We start from the raw sequence: 12,024 nt of genomic DNA on the forward strand, positions 1-12,024 counted from the left end.
AGAAAGCTTTTGATAAAGTTCCTCATCAAAGGCTCCTTAGAAAGCTTGAGAATCATGGAGTAAAAGGACATGTCGTCTTGTGGATCAAAAACCGGCTGAGTAATAGGAAGCAGAGAGTGAGTATAAATGGGCAGTCTTCGCAGTGGAGGACGGTAAGCAGTGGGGTGCCGCAGGGCTCGGTACTGGGTCCCATGCTCTTTAACTTGTTCATAAATGATTTAGAGTTGGAAGTGAGCAGTGAAGTGGCCAAGTTTGCGGATGACACTAAATTATTCAGGGTGGTGAGAACCAGAGAGGATTGTGAGGAACTCCAAAGGGATCTGTTGAGGCTGGGTGAGTGGGCGTCAACGTGGCAGATGCGGTTCAATGTGGCCAAGTGCAAAGTAATGCACATTGGGTCGAAGAATCCCAGCTACAAATACAAGTTGATGGGGTGTGAACTGGCAGAGACTGACCAAGAGAGAGATCTCGGGGTCATGGTAGATAACTCACTGAAAATGTCAAGACAGTGTGCGTTTGCAATAAAAAAGGCCAACGCCATGCTGGGAATTATTAGGAAGGGAATTGAAAACAAATCAGCCAGTATCATAATGCCCCTGTATAAATCGATGGTGCGGTCTGATTTGGAGTACTGTGTGCAGTTCTGGTCGCCGCACCTCAAAAAAGGATATTATAGCATTGGAGAAAGTCCAGAAAAGGGCAACTAGAATGATTAAAGGGCTGGAACACTTTCCCTATGAAGAAAGGTTGAAACGCTTGGGACTCTTTAGTTTGGAGAAACGTCGACTGCGGGGTGACATGATAGAGGTTTACAAGATAATGCATGGTATGGAGAAAGTAGAGAAAGAAGTACTTTTCTACCTTTCTCACAATACAAGAACTCGTGGGCATTCGATGAAATTGCTGAGCAGCCAGGTTAAAACGGATAAAAGGAAGTACTTCTTCACCCAAAGGGTGATTAACATGTGGAATTCACTGCTGCAGGAGGTGGTGGCGGACACAAGCATAGCCACCTTCAAGAGGAGGTTAGATAAAAATATGGAGCAGAGGTCCATCAGTGGCTATTAGCCACAGTGTGTGTGTATATATAAAAAAAAAATTTGCCACTGTGTGACACAGAGTGTTAGACTGGATGGGCCACTGGCCTGATCCAACATGGCTTCTCTTATGTTCTTATGTGACACAGAGTGTTGGACTGGAGGGGCCATTGGCTTGATCCAACATGGCTTCTCTTCTGTTCTTATGTGACACAGAGTATTGGACTGGATGGGCCATTGGCCTGATCTAACATGGCTTCTCTTATGTTCTTATGGACAGTTCCGCAGGGCCTGTAAGACAGTCCTCTTCCGGTTGGCTTATAACTGACCGGAACCGAAATACTGAAGAAAGTTTATAGATAGCACACTAATATGGACTGATGTATCGATATTAATGTTTTAACTATGTATTTACTATTGTATTTTAATTCTGAATTTTATTGTTAGAATTTTTATGCTGTGAGCTGCTCTCAGCCCGCTTTGGTGGGGTAGGGCGGGATATAAATCAAATAATAAATAAATAAATAAATATCTGAGCTTCTGCTAAAGTTTCCCTGAGGGATATTTGTCCAAGTGTTAATCCTCCAAATGGGAGATTTCTCAGCTTCCTTCTGCAGCTTCTTCTAGAGAATTTCTGCTCCCTCCAGATAACTGACCAGGTCTGCTGATGGAAGGGTGCAGAGTCTGGGAGTGGGGCAGGATCCAGTGCATGGTCTCTTTTCCATCCCATCTCTTATCCATTTCAGATGTGGGGACCATCGGTGAAGGCAGAAGCTGCATTCTCTGGGGCAGACAGAGCTTCCTTGGAGCAAGGGCAGGGGGCGCAGGCCCAGGAGGGTGCCCAAGATGCCTTCTCCTCTGGTAAGGACTCTTTGTGCCTGGAGGCGATTGGGGCACCCCGTGAATGTGATGGGGAGAGCATTAAGGTCACAGCGCTGGAAACCAGTTCCTCGAGGCCAATAATCAAGGGGGAGATGTGGCTTCTGTGCCTGTGCTTATAGGAGCATCTGAGGGGTCACTGTGGAAAACAGACTTGTGCAATTGGGATGACAGGGTGTGGCCGGAACCCCAGGAGATTTGGGGAGGCCTTGATGTGAAGCTTGGCACAGAGAGTACCCTAGATCAGGGGTGTCAAACTCCTTCGTTAGGAGGGCTGGAGCTGACACAAGTGGGACTTCGTGGGGCCAGGCCGTGTCTGTCATAAAATATATTGCCAGGTAGTGGAGATCAATGTTCCCTTTATGGTGTGGGGTCTTGTGAGCAAAAATTCTACTGTGTGAGCTATTGACAATAAAGCTATGAGGTACTGCATAAATTAGCTTGCTCCGGGGCCATTTTTCCTGAGCTAAGACAAAAATGTGTGAGCTGGAGGCTAAAAAGCTGTGAGATAGCTCACACTAACTCAGCTTAGCGGGAACGTTGGTGGAGCTATAAACTTTATAATGGACACAGACAAACACAGTTAAAAGATAGTTTTAAACTTAAAATACGAACATGCTTAAAACTTTTCCAATTTTTTTTTAAGTTGGAAAGGTGGAAGATCAGTGGAATTTGGCACTTCAATTTTTAAAATAAAACATCAAGAAAAAGCACAAAGGGTCTGACTCTGTGGAAACAATGAAATGGCATTCTAAGCTTCTCCCCCACCCCCAAGTCTACTCAGGTGTGCAATGGCTTTCCAGTATAATATCCCCCTTTGGCTGTGGGTTCCCACATTAGAGTACTCACTAGATTGGCACCATTCAACAGATAAGCTGGCTGAAAGCATCAACCTTTTGTTTGCAAGGACACAACTCCAGGAAGCGAGAGTTTGAGCTGCTTATAGGAACTCAAAGCTGCAAGGAAAACATGGAACGGACCTTAATATCTACCCCACGTTTTCTTTGCAGCAGCCAGCAAAGAAAGGCAGGAAGAGCCGGGAACTGAGACTCAGCCTGGGAGCTTCAAGAGAAGCTTCAAAGACCTTTTGAAGCTCCCAACTGAAGGAGACTCTGCCTCAGAGCCTCAAAGAGTCTGAGAAGTGAAAGGGAGGTAGTCTTCGAGGTTCAAAGGGTAAGGACAAGAGGGGGCAGAAAAGAGCTCCGTGGGCCTGATCAAAGCCCTGGGCGGGCCGCTTCTGTCACGTGGGCCGAGTGTTTGACACCCCTGCCCTCGATTCTCCAGAAATGCTCCAGTGACATCTGGGATTTGGGCTGAATGTGATGGTGACATTTCATGCAACGTCATTTCCATCCCTGTCTATATCCTCCCCCAGCCCAGACTCAAGGGCCCAGCCGGCAGAAGAATGGGATTCCTGAGTTTGTGCTCTGATCCAGCAGAATGCTGTAACTTTAGGAACTCCAGAGTTCCCAGGGAACGTTTGAAGTCTGAAATATGTTGGCAGAGATTTTCACCCCGAGGCTCATGGGTACTTCTCTTCTGCTTATCCCAGGATTTAGTAAAAAGTGTGAAAGAATGTGTTGAGTGTACACAGGGCTTGTCTCAGACTCTCGGGAAGGGGATGCGTGAAGCAAGGAGCGACAAAGCAAATGGAATAAGAAGTCAAACACCCTCCCTTCTTCCTTTCTGTTATGAACAGGCAGTGGAGAGATGCTGTTTAGCCGCTGTCTTGCTGGAGGTGTGGAAATGGCTGCTTCACCTCTAGTCCAGGTAGGGGAGATGAGCGGGAGACAGCCTGGGTCCCCCTTCTTTCTCGGGGAGGGGGGGCTTTTGCTCCCAGTTCCTACAAGGATCCGGATGAGAGAGGATCTAAATGCAGCTCCCTTTATCCACGCCAAGCCGTATGTCCTGTTCTGCCCCAGATTCCTCCCTTCCAGTGTGCAATCTCTGTCCAGCATGAAACAGGCTTCCTCAGAAGGTGGTGAGCTCTCCTTCCTTGGAGGTTTCTTTATTTTATTTTGTTATTTTGGGGATTTCTAGTGTGCTCTTTCCCAAGTCGGATTCAGGGTGGATTACGACATAATAAAATAATTAAATCACACAATAAAACAGTTAAAATTAAACAGTTAAAACCATTAAAAAGAAAGAAAATAAGGCAGATGGCTAGATGGCCATGTGACAGCAATGAAGACCCTGTGAATTTAGGGGGACCTATTTGTGAGTTTCCTGCATTGTGCTGGGGGTTGGACTAGAGGACCCTGGAGGTCCCTTCCAACTCTAGGATTTTGTGATCGCTGACGAGGGAATCTCCTTTTTCTTTCAGTGCCCCGTTTCCTTTGAGGAGGTTTCTGTCTGCTTCACCCCAGCAGAGTGGGCCCTGCTGGATCCGGGCCAGAGGACTCTCTACAGGGAAGTTATGCGGGAGAACTACGGGAGTGTCATCTCTCTGGGTAAGGAGCTTTCAAAAGGGGCAAAGGTATGAGTTGGTACCTCTGGGAGGATGCTGGAATCAAACTGTTGAACAGCAATCCATCATTTTGAGGTCTTTCCAGCTTTGGTGAGGGGTGACTGAGACCAGTGTTGTGGCCGTCACCGAAGCCTGAGAAGGTGTCCCGGATAACAATGTTTGGTAAAACCTTTTTGGAGAAACCATATAATCTTTTTCTACATTAAAACAGCACAAGAAAGGTCCATTCTCGCATTAAAATATTACGAGAGAGGCAGGCCTGTAGCTAAGGGAGGCCCCAGGGGGGAACGGCCCCTCTACCCAATCCCCCTCAACAAGTATTGTCCCTCCTTTCCCTGCCGCTCTTGTGGCCCCTGATCTCTGCGGCGCTGTTCTTGCAGCCCTCGCCCGATCTCCACAATGCTGGTCTGGCTGCCTCCGCCCGATCTCCCCGCCGCTGCTCTTGCGGCCCCGTCCCAAACTCCCCGCCGCTTTTCTGGTGGCCCCCACTCTCATAACCACTCTTGCGGCCTTCGCCAGAATTCCCCACTGCTGCTGTGCAGCCCCGCCACCAATTTTTTATCCTCTGGGGCCCCTCCCCCAGAACTTTTCTGGCTACGGGCCTGGAGAGAGGTCTAGTGAGCCTCTCAGATTTAGATGAGATATAGGCTCATTTTGTCAATGAAGTTTTTCCTGAAGAGTAGTCCTTATTTCTTTCAGGGTTGTCAGCCTCTTGTAACAATTGAATGGAAATGCACTTCTGCAACATCTGTTTTTGTTTTTCAAGTTCTGTCATCGTGGGATAAACCAGGGCGGTAACAACAGGAGACACCACAAAGCTGAATGGAAATAGATAATTTTTAAATTTTAAGATATTGTTAATTGTTATTAAAAACTTGCAACTCAATCCCACTTAAGTGTACATATATATTTATTAGGAGCTTAAACCAGTCCTGAACCACTTCTTCAACCCGATGCAAAAGCCTTCTGGAGCTTGCTGGCAAATTGCTCTCTAAAATATTTTTATTAGGAGCAAGCCGTTCCTTTTGATGGCAGAAAGCAAGCTCCAAAAGGATTGAATGGTAAGTTTCTGGGTGCACATTGGACCTTTCTTGTAATATTGTAATGTGAGAATGGAACTTTCTTGTGCTTTTGTAATGTACAAAAAAATTATATGGTTTTTCTAAAAAAGTTTTACTAAACATTGTTAGCCAGGACATCAGAGGGTCTGTATCTCTTGGTGTGTGTAATGTGAAGTGTGATCCCATTTTGTTGGTGTTACTGAGAAGGTCTCCCGGCCGGAGGCAAAGGTGGAAATGAAAGAACCCCTGAGAAAGAATCCGGAAGGGGCCAGATCCTCATTTCTCTACTGCTTACGTTTACAACACCCCCTCCCCCCTGGATGGGATTACAAACATCCCCTTTGACTGTGACCTGTGAAAGATGCTGTCAAGAACCCAAGCCTGGGTCCCCCTGGTGTTATACTTCTACCTCTGTAGTGTCAGGTGGTCCGAATGACCCAATCGAGGGTCCTCACTGATGGAATCTTCCAGAAGCTGTCAGCGCCCACCCAGTCCCCCCCTAACTCCTGGTTGCACAACTGGATACAGGTTCTCAGGATTCACCAAAGCCAGCCTTGAGAAAGATAAGCTGGAGGGGGGGGGGTGTCAAATTAGCAACACCTGCAAGTCAGACGGACCATTTAATGCTCACATTAACCCTTGAGGGGAACTAGGGTGCTTTGCCTCACAAATCTGTCCCTCTTACACTGGTTGGGATTGCGGGCTAAGATCCTGACCATGATTCCAGAAGAATTTTTACTCCAGAATTTATTTCCTTCCCGATAGAAGAATGATTACTTTTTCTTTCTCTCTCTCTGCAAATGAAGTCAGAAGTATAAGCGAGACTTTGGTGGAGAAAGACAATCGCCTTGCATCCAAAGAAAAGCTGGGGAGTTTCTCAAGAGGATCTCAAGAGCCAATTTCCTCCCCAAATGACCTGTCTGACAGTAAGTATCATTCAGTTAGCCCAATAAAGAGGCAAGGCATAGCCATCGGGGAGTTTGGATTGAATTAGGAGCAAGATTTAGTTATTTATTCTATTTTTATTTCTTGCACTTGTATTCCGCCCTCCCCAAACGGGCTCAGGGCGGCTAACAACGGTCACAATTTGATGACAGATTCACATTATAACAATAACTCGTGGGCATTCGATGAAATTGCTGAGTAGCCAGGTTAAAACGGATAAAAGGAAGTACTTCTTCACCCAAAGAGTGATTACCATGTGGAATTCACTGCCACAGAGCTACTGTTTGCTGATGATGCTGCACTTGTCTCCCACTCGGCATCAGCTCTGCAGCATATGACGTCCTGCTTTGCAGAGGCTGCCAAGCTATTCGGCCTAGAAGTTAGTCTGAAGAAGACAGAAGTTCTCCACCAGCCTGCACCCCAGGAAGATTATCACCCTCCCTGCATCACTGTGGGTGAATCAGTTCTGAAGACAGTCCAGCAGTTCAGCTACCTGGGGTGCATCATCTCCTCAGATGCCAAGATCGACAAGGAGATTGACAACAGGCTGGCAAAGGCAAACCGTGCCTTTGGCCGACTGCACAAAAGAGTGTGGAGCAACAAGCATCTGAAAAAAGGCACAAAGATCAATGTTTACAAAGCGGTTGTGATGACAACCCTCATCTACGGCTCCGAATCGTGGGTTTTATACCGTCATCACCTGCAACTCCTTGAGCGCTTTCATCAGCGCTGCCTTCGCACCATCCTCAACATCCACTGGAGTGACTTTGTGACCAACACTGAAGTCCTCAAGAGGGCGGAGGTTACCAGCATCGAGGCACTGCTGTTGAAGACGCAGCTGCGCTGGGCAGGGCATATTTCTAGGATGGAAAACCACCGCCTTCCCAAGATTGCCCTGTATGGCGAACTCTCCACCGGCCATCGAAATAGAGGGGCACCAAAGAAGAGGTACAAGGACTCCTTGAAGAAATCCCTTAGCACCTGTCACATCAACCATCACCAGTGGTCTGACCTAGCCTCAGATCGCAAAGCATGGAGGCACACCATCCACCAGGCTGTCTCTTCCTTTGAGAACGCACGCATAGCTGGTCTTGAGGACAAAAGGAGATTGAGGAAGAATCGCACTGCTACAGGACCAACCCTAAATCAGACTTTTCCCTGCAGCCGCTGTGGCCGGACCTGCCTGTCCCACATTGGTCTTGTCAGCCACCAGCGAGCCTGCAGCAAACGTGGACTATTGCACCCTTCTTAAATCTTCGTTCGCGAAGCCAAGCCGAGAGAGGTCTACACAGATCACTGCCACAGGAGGTGGTGGTGGCCACAAGCATAGCCACCTTCAAGAGGGGTTTAGATAAAAATATGAAGCAGAGGTCCATCAGTGGCTATTAGCCACAGTGTGTGTGTATGTATAAAATTTTTTGCCACTGTGTGACACAGAGTGTTGGACTGGATGGGCCGTTGGCCTGATCCAACATGGCTTCTCTTATGTTCTTATGTTCTTAATAAAACATTATTAAAATATTAAAACAGTTTGAATACAGTTCACATAGCGCGCTCTGTCTGTTTTGAATTAATTTGTGATGCCATTGTGGGGTAGATAGTACACACCCCATAGATGTTAAAAGTGCCTCCACTTATTTATTAAAAGCCTGCCTGAGCAGGTATGTCTTACAGGCCCTGCAAAATTGTGAGAAATCCTGCAGGGCCCTGGTCTCCTCAGGGAGGGCCTTCCAGAGGGCAGACGCAGCCACGGAAAAGGCTCTTGCCCTTGTAGTGGTCAAACGGGCCTCCTTTAGCCCGGGGATCTTGAACAGATTTAACGAGCTTGATCGTAGTGCTCTGTGGGGCTCGTGTGGGGAAAGGTAGTCCAGAAAGTAGACAGGTCCCAAGCCATATAGGGCTTTAAAGGGCCAAACCAGCACTTTGAGCCAGGCTGAGAACACTACAGGCGATCAGTACAGCGTCTCCAGTGCAGGTTGGTACAATCATACAACCCGCTGTGGGAGGAGGAGTCCTTCTGGGGATGTCAAGAAGAATAAGATATTGGATTTATATCTCGCCTTATACTCTGAATCTAAAGAGTCTCAGAGCGGTCACAATCTCCTTTACCTTCCCCCCCCCCCCGCACCACAACAGACACCCTGTGAGGTGGGTGGGGCTGAGAGAGCTCTCCTCAGAAGCTGCATTTTCAAGGACAGCTCTGCGAGAACTATGGCTAATCCAATACCATTCCAGCAGCTACAAGTGGAAGAGTGGGGAATCAAACTCCGTTCTCCCAGATAAGAGTCCGCACACTTCACCACTACACCAAACTGGCCCTGGAAGAGGCAAGGAATAGCCATGGGTGATTTTGGATTGAGTTCAGAGCAACATTTGGTTGGTAGAATCAGACATTTCACTGCAGGGACAGGCGGCCTTCTGGGGACTGGGACTTGTAGGGTCAGGAGCTTCCTCTGAGCAAGAGCTCAGGTGTGACTCTCGTAGGGATGAGGTATCCTGAAAGACTAGATATCTCGGGGAGGGTGGAAGAGAGGTTAAGATCAGGCAAGCCGAAGGAGGCCAAAGGGCCCTCAGTCCTTTCCTCCTGCAGTCACATCGATGCCTTTAGAACTTACCTGCCCTCCAGGTGTTAATGGGATCTTTCTTCTTATTCCAGCCCACGACGATCAGAGCAATGAGGAGGGTGAGAAACTGGATCAGCAGTTGCCAGATCGAGTTAAAAATGTGGACTTGAAAGAAAACATCAGGAATCCAGGAAGACCTAAGAGAAAGAAAGGCAGCCATACACCTGAGAAGAGAAATAGAAGACGACATAATGCACGTTTTCCAAAGCAGAGGATAATGAGGGCAAGTACATCCGTTCAGTGTGTAAAGCACTTCAAAATCAGATCACAGCTCCCTCTGCACCAAAGACAACGAAGAGGGCAGAAATCATTTGAATGCACAGAGAGTGGAAGGAGATTCAGTGAGACAGGGAATCTTCAAAAGCATCAGAGAATCCACAAAGGAGACAGACCTTTGGACTGTTTAGAGAGTGAAAAGAGATTCAGTCAGAGTGGCCATCTTCAAAGTCATCAGAGAACCTACACAGGGGAGAGACCTTTTGAATGCTCAGAATGTGGAAAGAGGTTCAGTGAGAGACGGAAACTTCAGATGCATCAGAGAACCCACACAGGGGAGAAACCTTTTGAATGCTCAGAGTCTGGAAAGAGATTCACTGACAGTAGCAGTCTTCAAAGTCATCAGAGAACCCACACAGGGGAGAAACCTTTTGAATGCTCAGAGTGTGGAAAGAGATTCAGTCAGAGCGGCCATCTTCACAGGCATCAGAGAACCCACATAGGGGTGAAACCTTTTGATTGCTCAGAGTGTGGAAAGAGATTCAGTCACAGTGGCCTTCTTCAAAGTCATCAGAGAACCCACACAGGGGAGAGACCTTTTGAATGTTCAGAGTGTGGAAAGAGATTCACTGTCAGTAGCAGTCTTCACAGGCATCAGAGAACCCACACAGGGGAGAGACCTTTTGAATGCTCAGAGTGTGGAAAGAGATTCACTGACAGTAGCAGTCTTCAAATTCATCAGAGAACACACACAGGGGAGAAACCTTTTGAATGCTCAGAGTGTGGAAAGAGATTCACTGTCAGTAGCCATCTTCACACGCATCAGAGAACCCACATAGGGGAGAAACCTTTTGAATGTTCAGAGTGTGGAAAGAGATTCAGTCAGAGTTGCCATCTTCAAAGTCATCAGAGAACCCACACAGGGGAGAGACCTTTTGAATGCTCAGAGTGTGGAAAGAGATTCAGTCACAGTTGCAGTCTTCAAAGTCATCAGAGAACTCACACAGGGGACAGACCTTTTGAATGCTCAGAGTGTGGAAAGAGATTCAGTCAGAGCAGCCATTTTCAAAGTCATCAGAGAACCCACACAGGGGAGAGACCTTTTGAATGCTCAGAGTGTGGAAAGAGATTCAGTGTGAGTCGCAGTCTTCAAAGTCATCAGAGAACCCACACAGGGGAGAAACCTTTTGAATGCTCAGTGTGTGGAAAGAGATTCACTGACAGTGGCAGTCTAAAAAGTCATCAGAGAACCCACACAGGGGAGAGACCTTTTGAATGCTCAGAGTGTGGAAAGAGATTCAGTCACAGTGGCAGTCTTCAAAATCATCAGAGAACCCACACAGGGGAGAGACCTTTTGAATGCTTAGAGTGTGGACAGAGATTCAGTCGGAGTGGCAGTCTTCGAAGTCATCAGAGAACCCACACAGGGGAGAGACCTTTTGAATGCTCAGAGTGTGGAAAGAGATTCAGTCGGAGTGGCAATCTTCAAACTCATCAGAGAACCCACACAGGGGAGAGACCTTTTGAATGCTCAGATTGTGGAAAGAGATTCAGTCGGAGTGACCATCTTCAATGGCATCAGAGAACGCACACCGGGGAGAGACATTTTGAATGCTCAGAGTGTGGAAAGAGATTCACTGAAAGTAGCAGTCTTCACAGGCATCAGAGAACCCACACAGGGGAGAGACCTTTTGAATGCTCAGAGTGTGGGAAGAGATTCAGTCACAGTGGCACTCTTCAAAGACATCAGAGAACCCATATGGGAGAGACATGTTGAATGCTCAGCGTGTGGAAAGAGATTCAGTCACAGTGGCACTCTTCAATGCCATCAGAGAACCCACACAAGGGAGAGACCTTTTGAATGCTCAGAGTGGAAAGATGTTCAGTGAGAGACAGAATCTTCAAAGTCATCAGAGAACAGTGATGGGACAGTGGCTCAGTGGTAGAGCATCTGCTTGGGAAGCAGAAGGTCCCAGGTTCAATCCCTGGCATCTCCAAAAAAGGGTCCAGGCAAATAGGTGTGAAAAACCTCAGCTTGAGACCCTGGAGAGCCACTGCCAGTCTGAGAAGACAATACTGACTTTGATGGACCAAAGGTCTGATTCAGTATAAGGCAGCTTCATATGTTCATATGTTCAAACCCACACAGGGGAGAGACCTTTTGAATGCTCAGAGTGTGGAAAGAGATTCACTGACAGTGGCAATCTTCAAAGTCATCAGAGAACCCACACAGGGGAGAGATCTTGTAATTGCTTAGCCTGTTAAAGCAGCTTTTATCTTATTTTATAACTAAAGCAGAGCCACATTCCGTATAAAGAATTGGCACTATATAAAGTATTGTATAAAGCTTGAATCTACGCAGAAATGTTATTGTAACCAGGAAGAAATATTAAAAATGTTCTCAATATGGAAGAAGCTTTAGCCGTGTTCGAAGCCTTCTGATACATCTCACTACCCCATATGGTGTCAAAAGGACACCAGACTCTTTTCTTCCAGCCAGTTGGCAACCCTAGATTGTTTATTAATCTGAGAAAACGAAGCTGAACTAAGGAATGTTCATAGGTTGTTTAAGAGATTCTTATGTGTATCAGGTACATCAGACTTATACTCCTTATACATAGCTATCTGGTCCATTGAAATTAATTTTAATAAGTCGATGAATATTGCTATGAGATTATTGTAAATTACTGTATTATTTTAAACTGTATTTTTTCCATCTAATTGTGGGGGCTGGGGTGAACAGAAGTATCATTTGTTATTGAAGTTCATTCCCTTTCAGATATTTGACCAGCAAC

At 46.8% G+C, this 12,024-nt stretch overlaps 1 protein-coding gene across 1 annotated transcript; it reads left to right on the plus strand.

The window, feature by feature from the left end:
* The first annotated feature begins 4,332 nt into the window (after positions 1-4,332).
* On the plus strand, positions 4,333-11,006 carry LOC132590299 (zinc finger protein 135-like). The gene is made up of 3 exons (XM_060263340.1): positions 4,333-4,366; positions 9,046-9,072; positions 9,628-11,006. The coding sequence occupies exons 1-3, from the start codon at positions 4,333-4,335 to the stop codon at positions 11,004-11,006; spliced, it is 1,440 nt and encodes a 479-aa protein (XP_060119323.1).
* The last annotated feature ends 1,018 nt before the right edge of the window (positions 11,007-12,024 follow it).

This window comes from Heteronotia binoei, chromosome 2 (genome assembly GCF_032191835.1).
Source record: "Heteronotia binoei isolate CCM8104 ecotype False Entrance Well chromosome 2, APGP_CSIRO_Hbin_v1, whole genome shotgun sequence".
Taxonomy (NCBI): domain Eukaryota; kingdom Metazoa; phylum Chordata; class Lepidosauria; order Squamata; family Gekkonidae; genus Heteronotia; species Heteronotia binoei.

What these genes read in the sequence shown, in the direction of transcription:
- LOC132590299 (XM_060263340.1), top strand. Translation starts at nt 4,333, where the DNA reads ATGCGGGAGAACTACGGGAGTGTCATCTCTCTGG. An exon ending in CGGGAGTGTCATCTCTCTGG is followed by an intron (nt 4,367 to 9,045) that starts GTAAGGAGCTTT and finishes TTCTTATTCCAG; the next exon opens with CCCACGACGATCAGAGCAAT. An exon ending in CGATCAGAGCAATGAGGAGG is followed by an intron (nt 9,073 to 9,627) that starts GTGAGAAACTGG and finishes GCAGTCTTCAAA; the next exon opens with GTCATCAGAGAACCCACACA.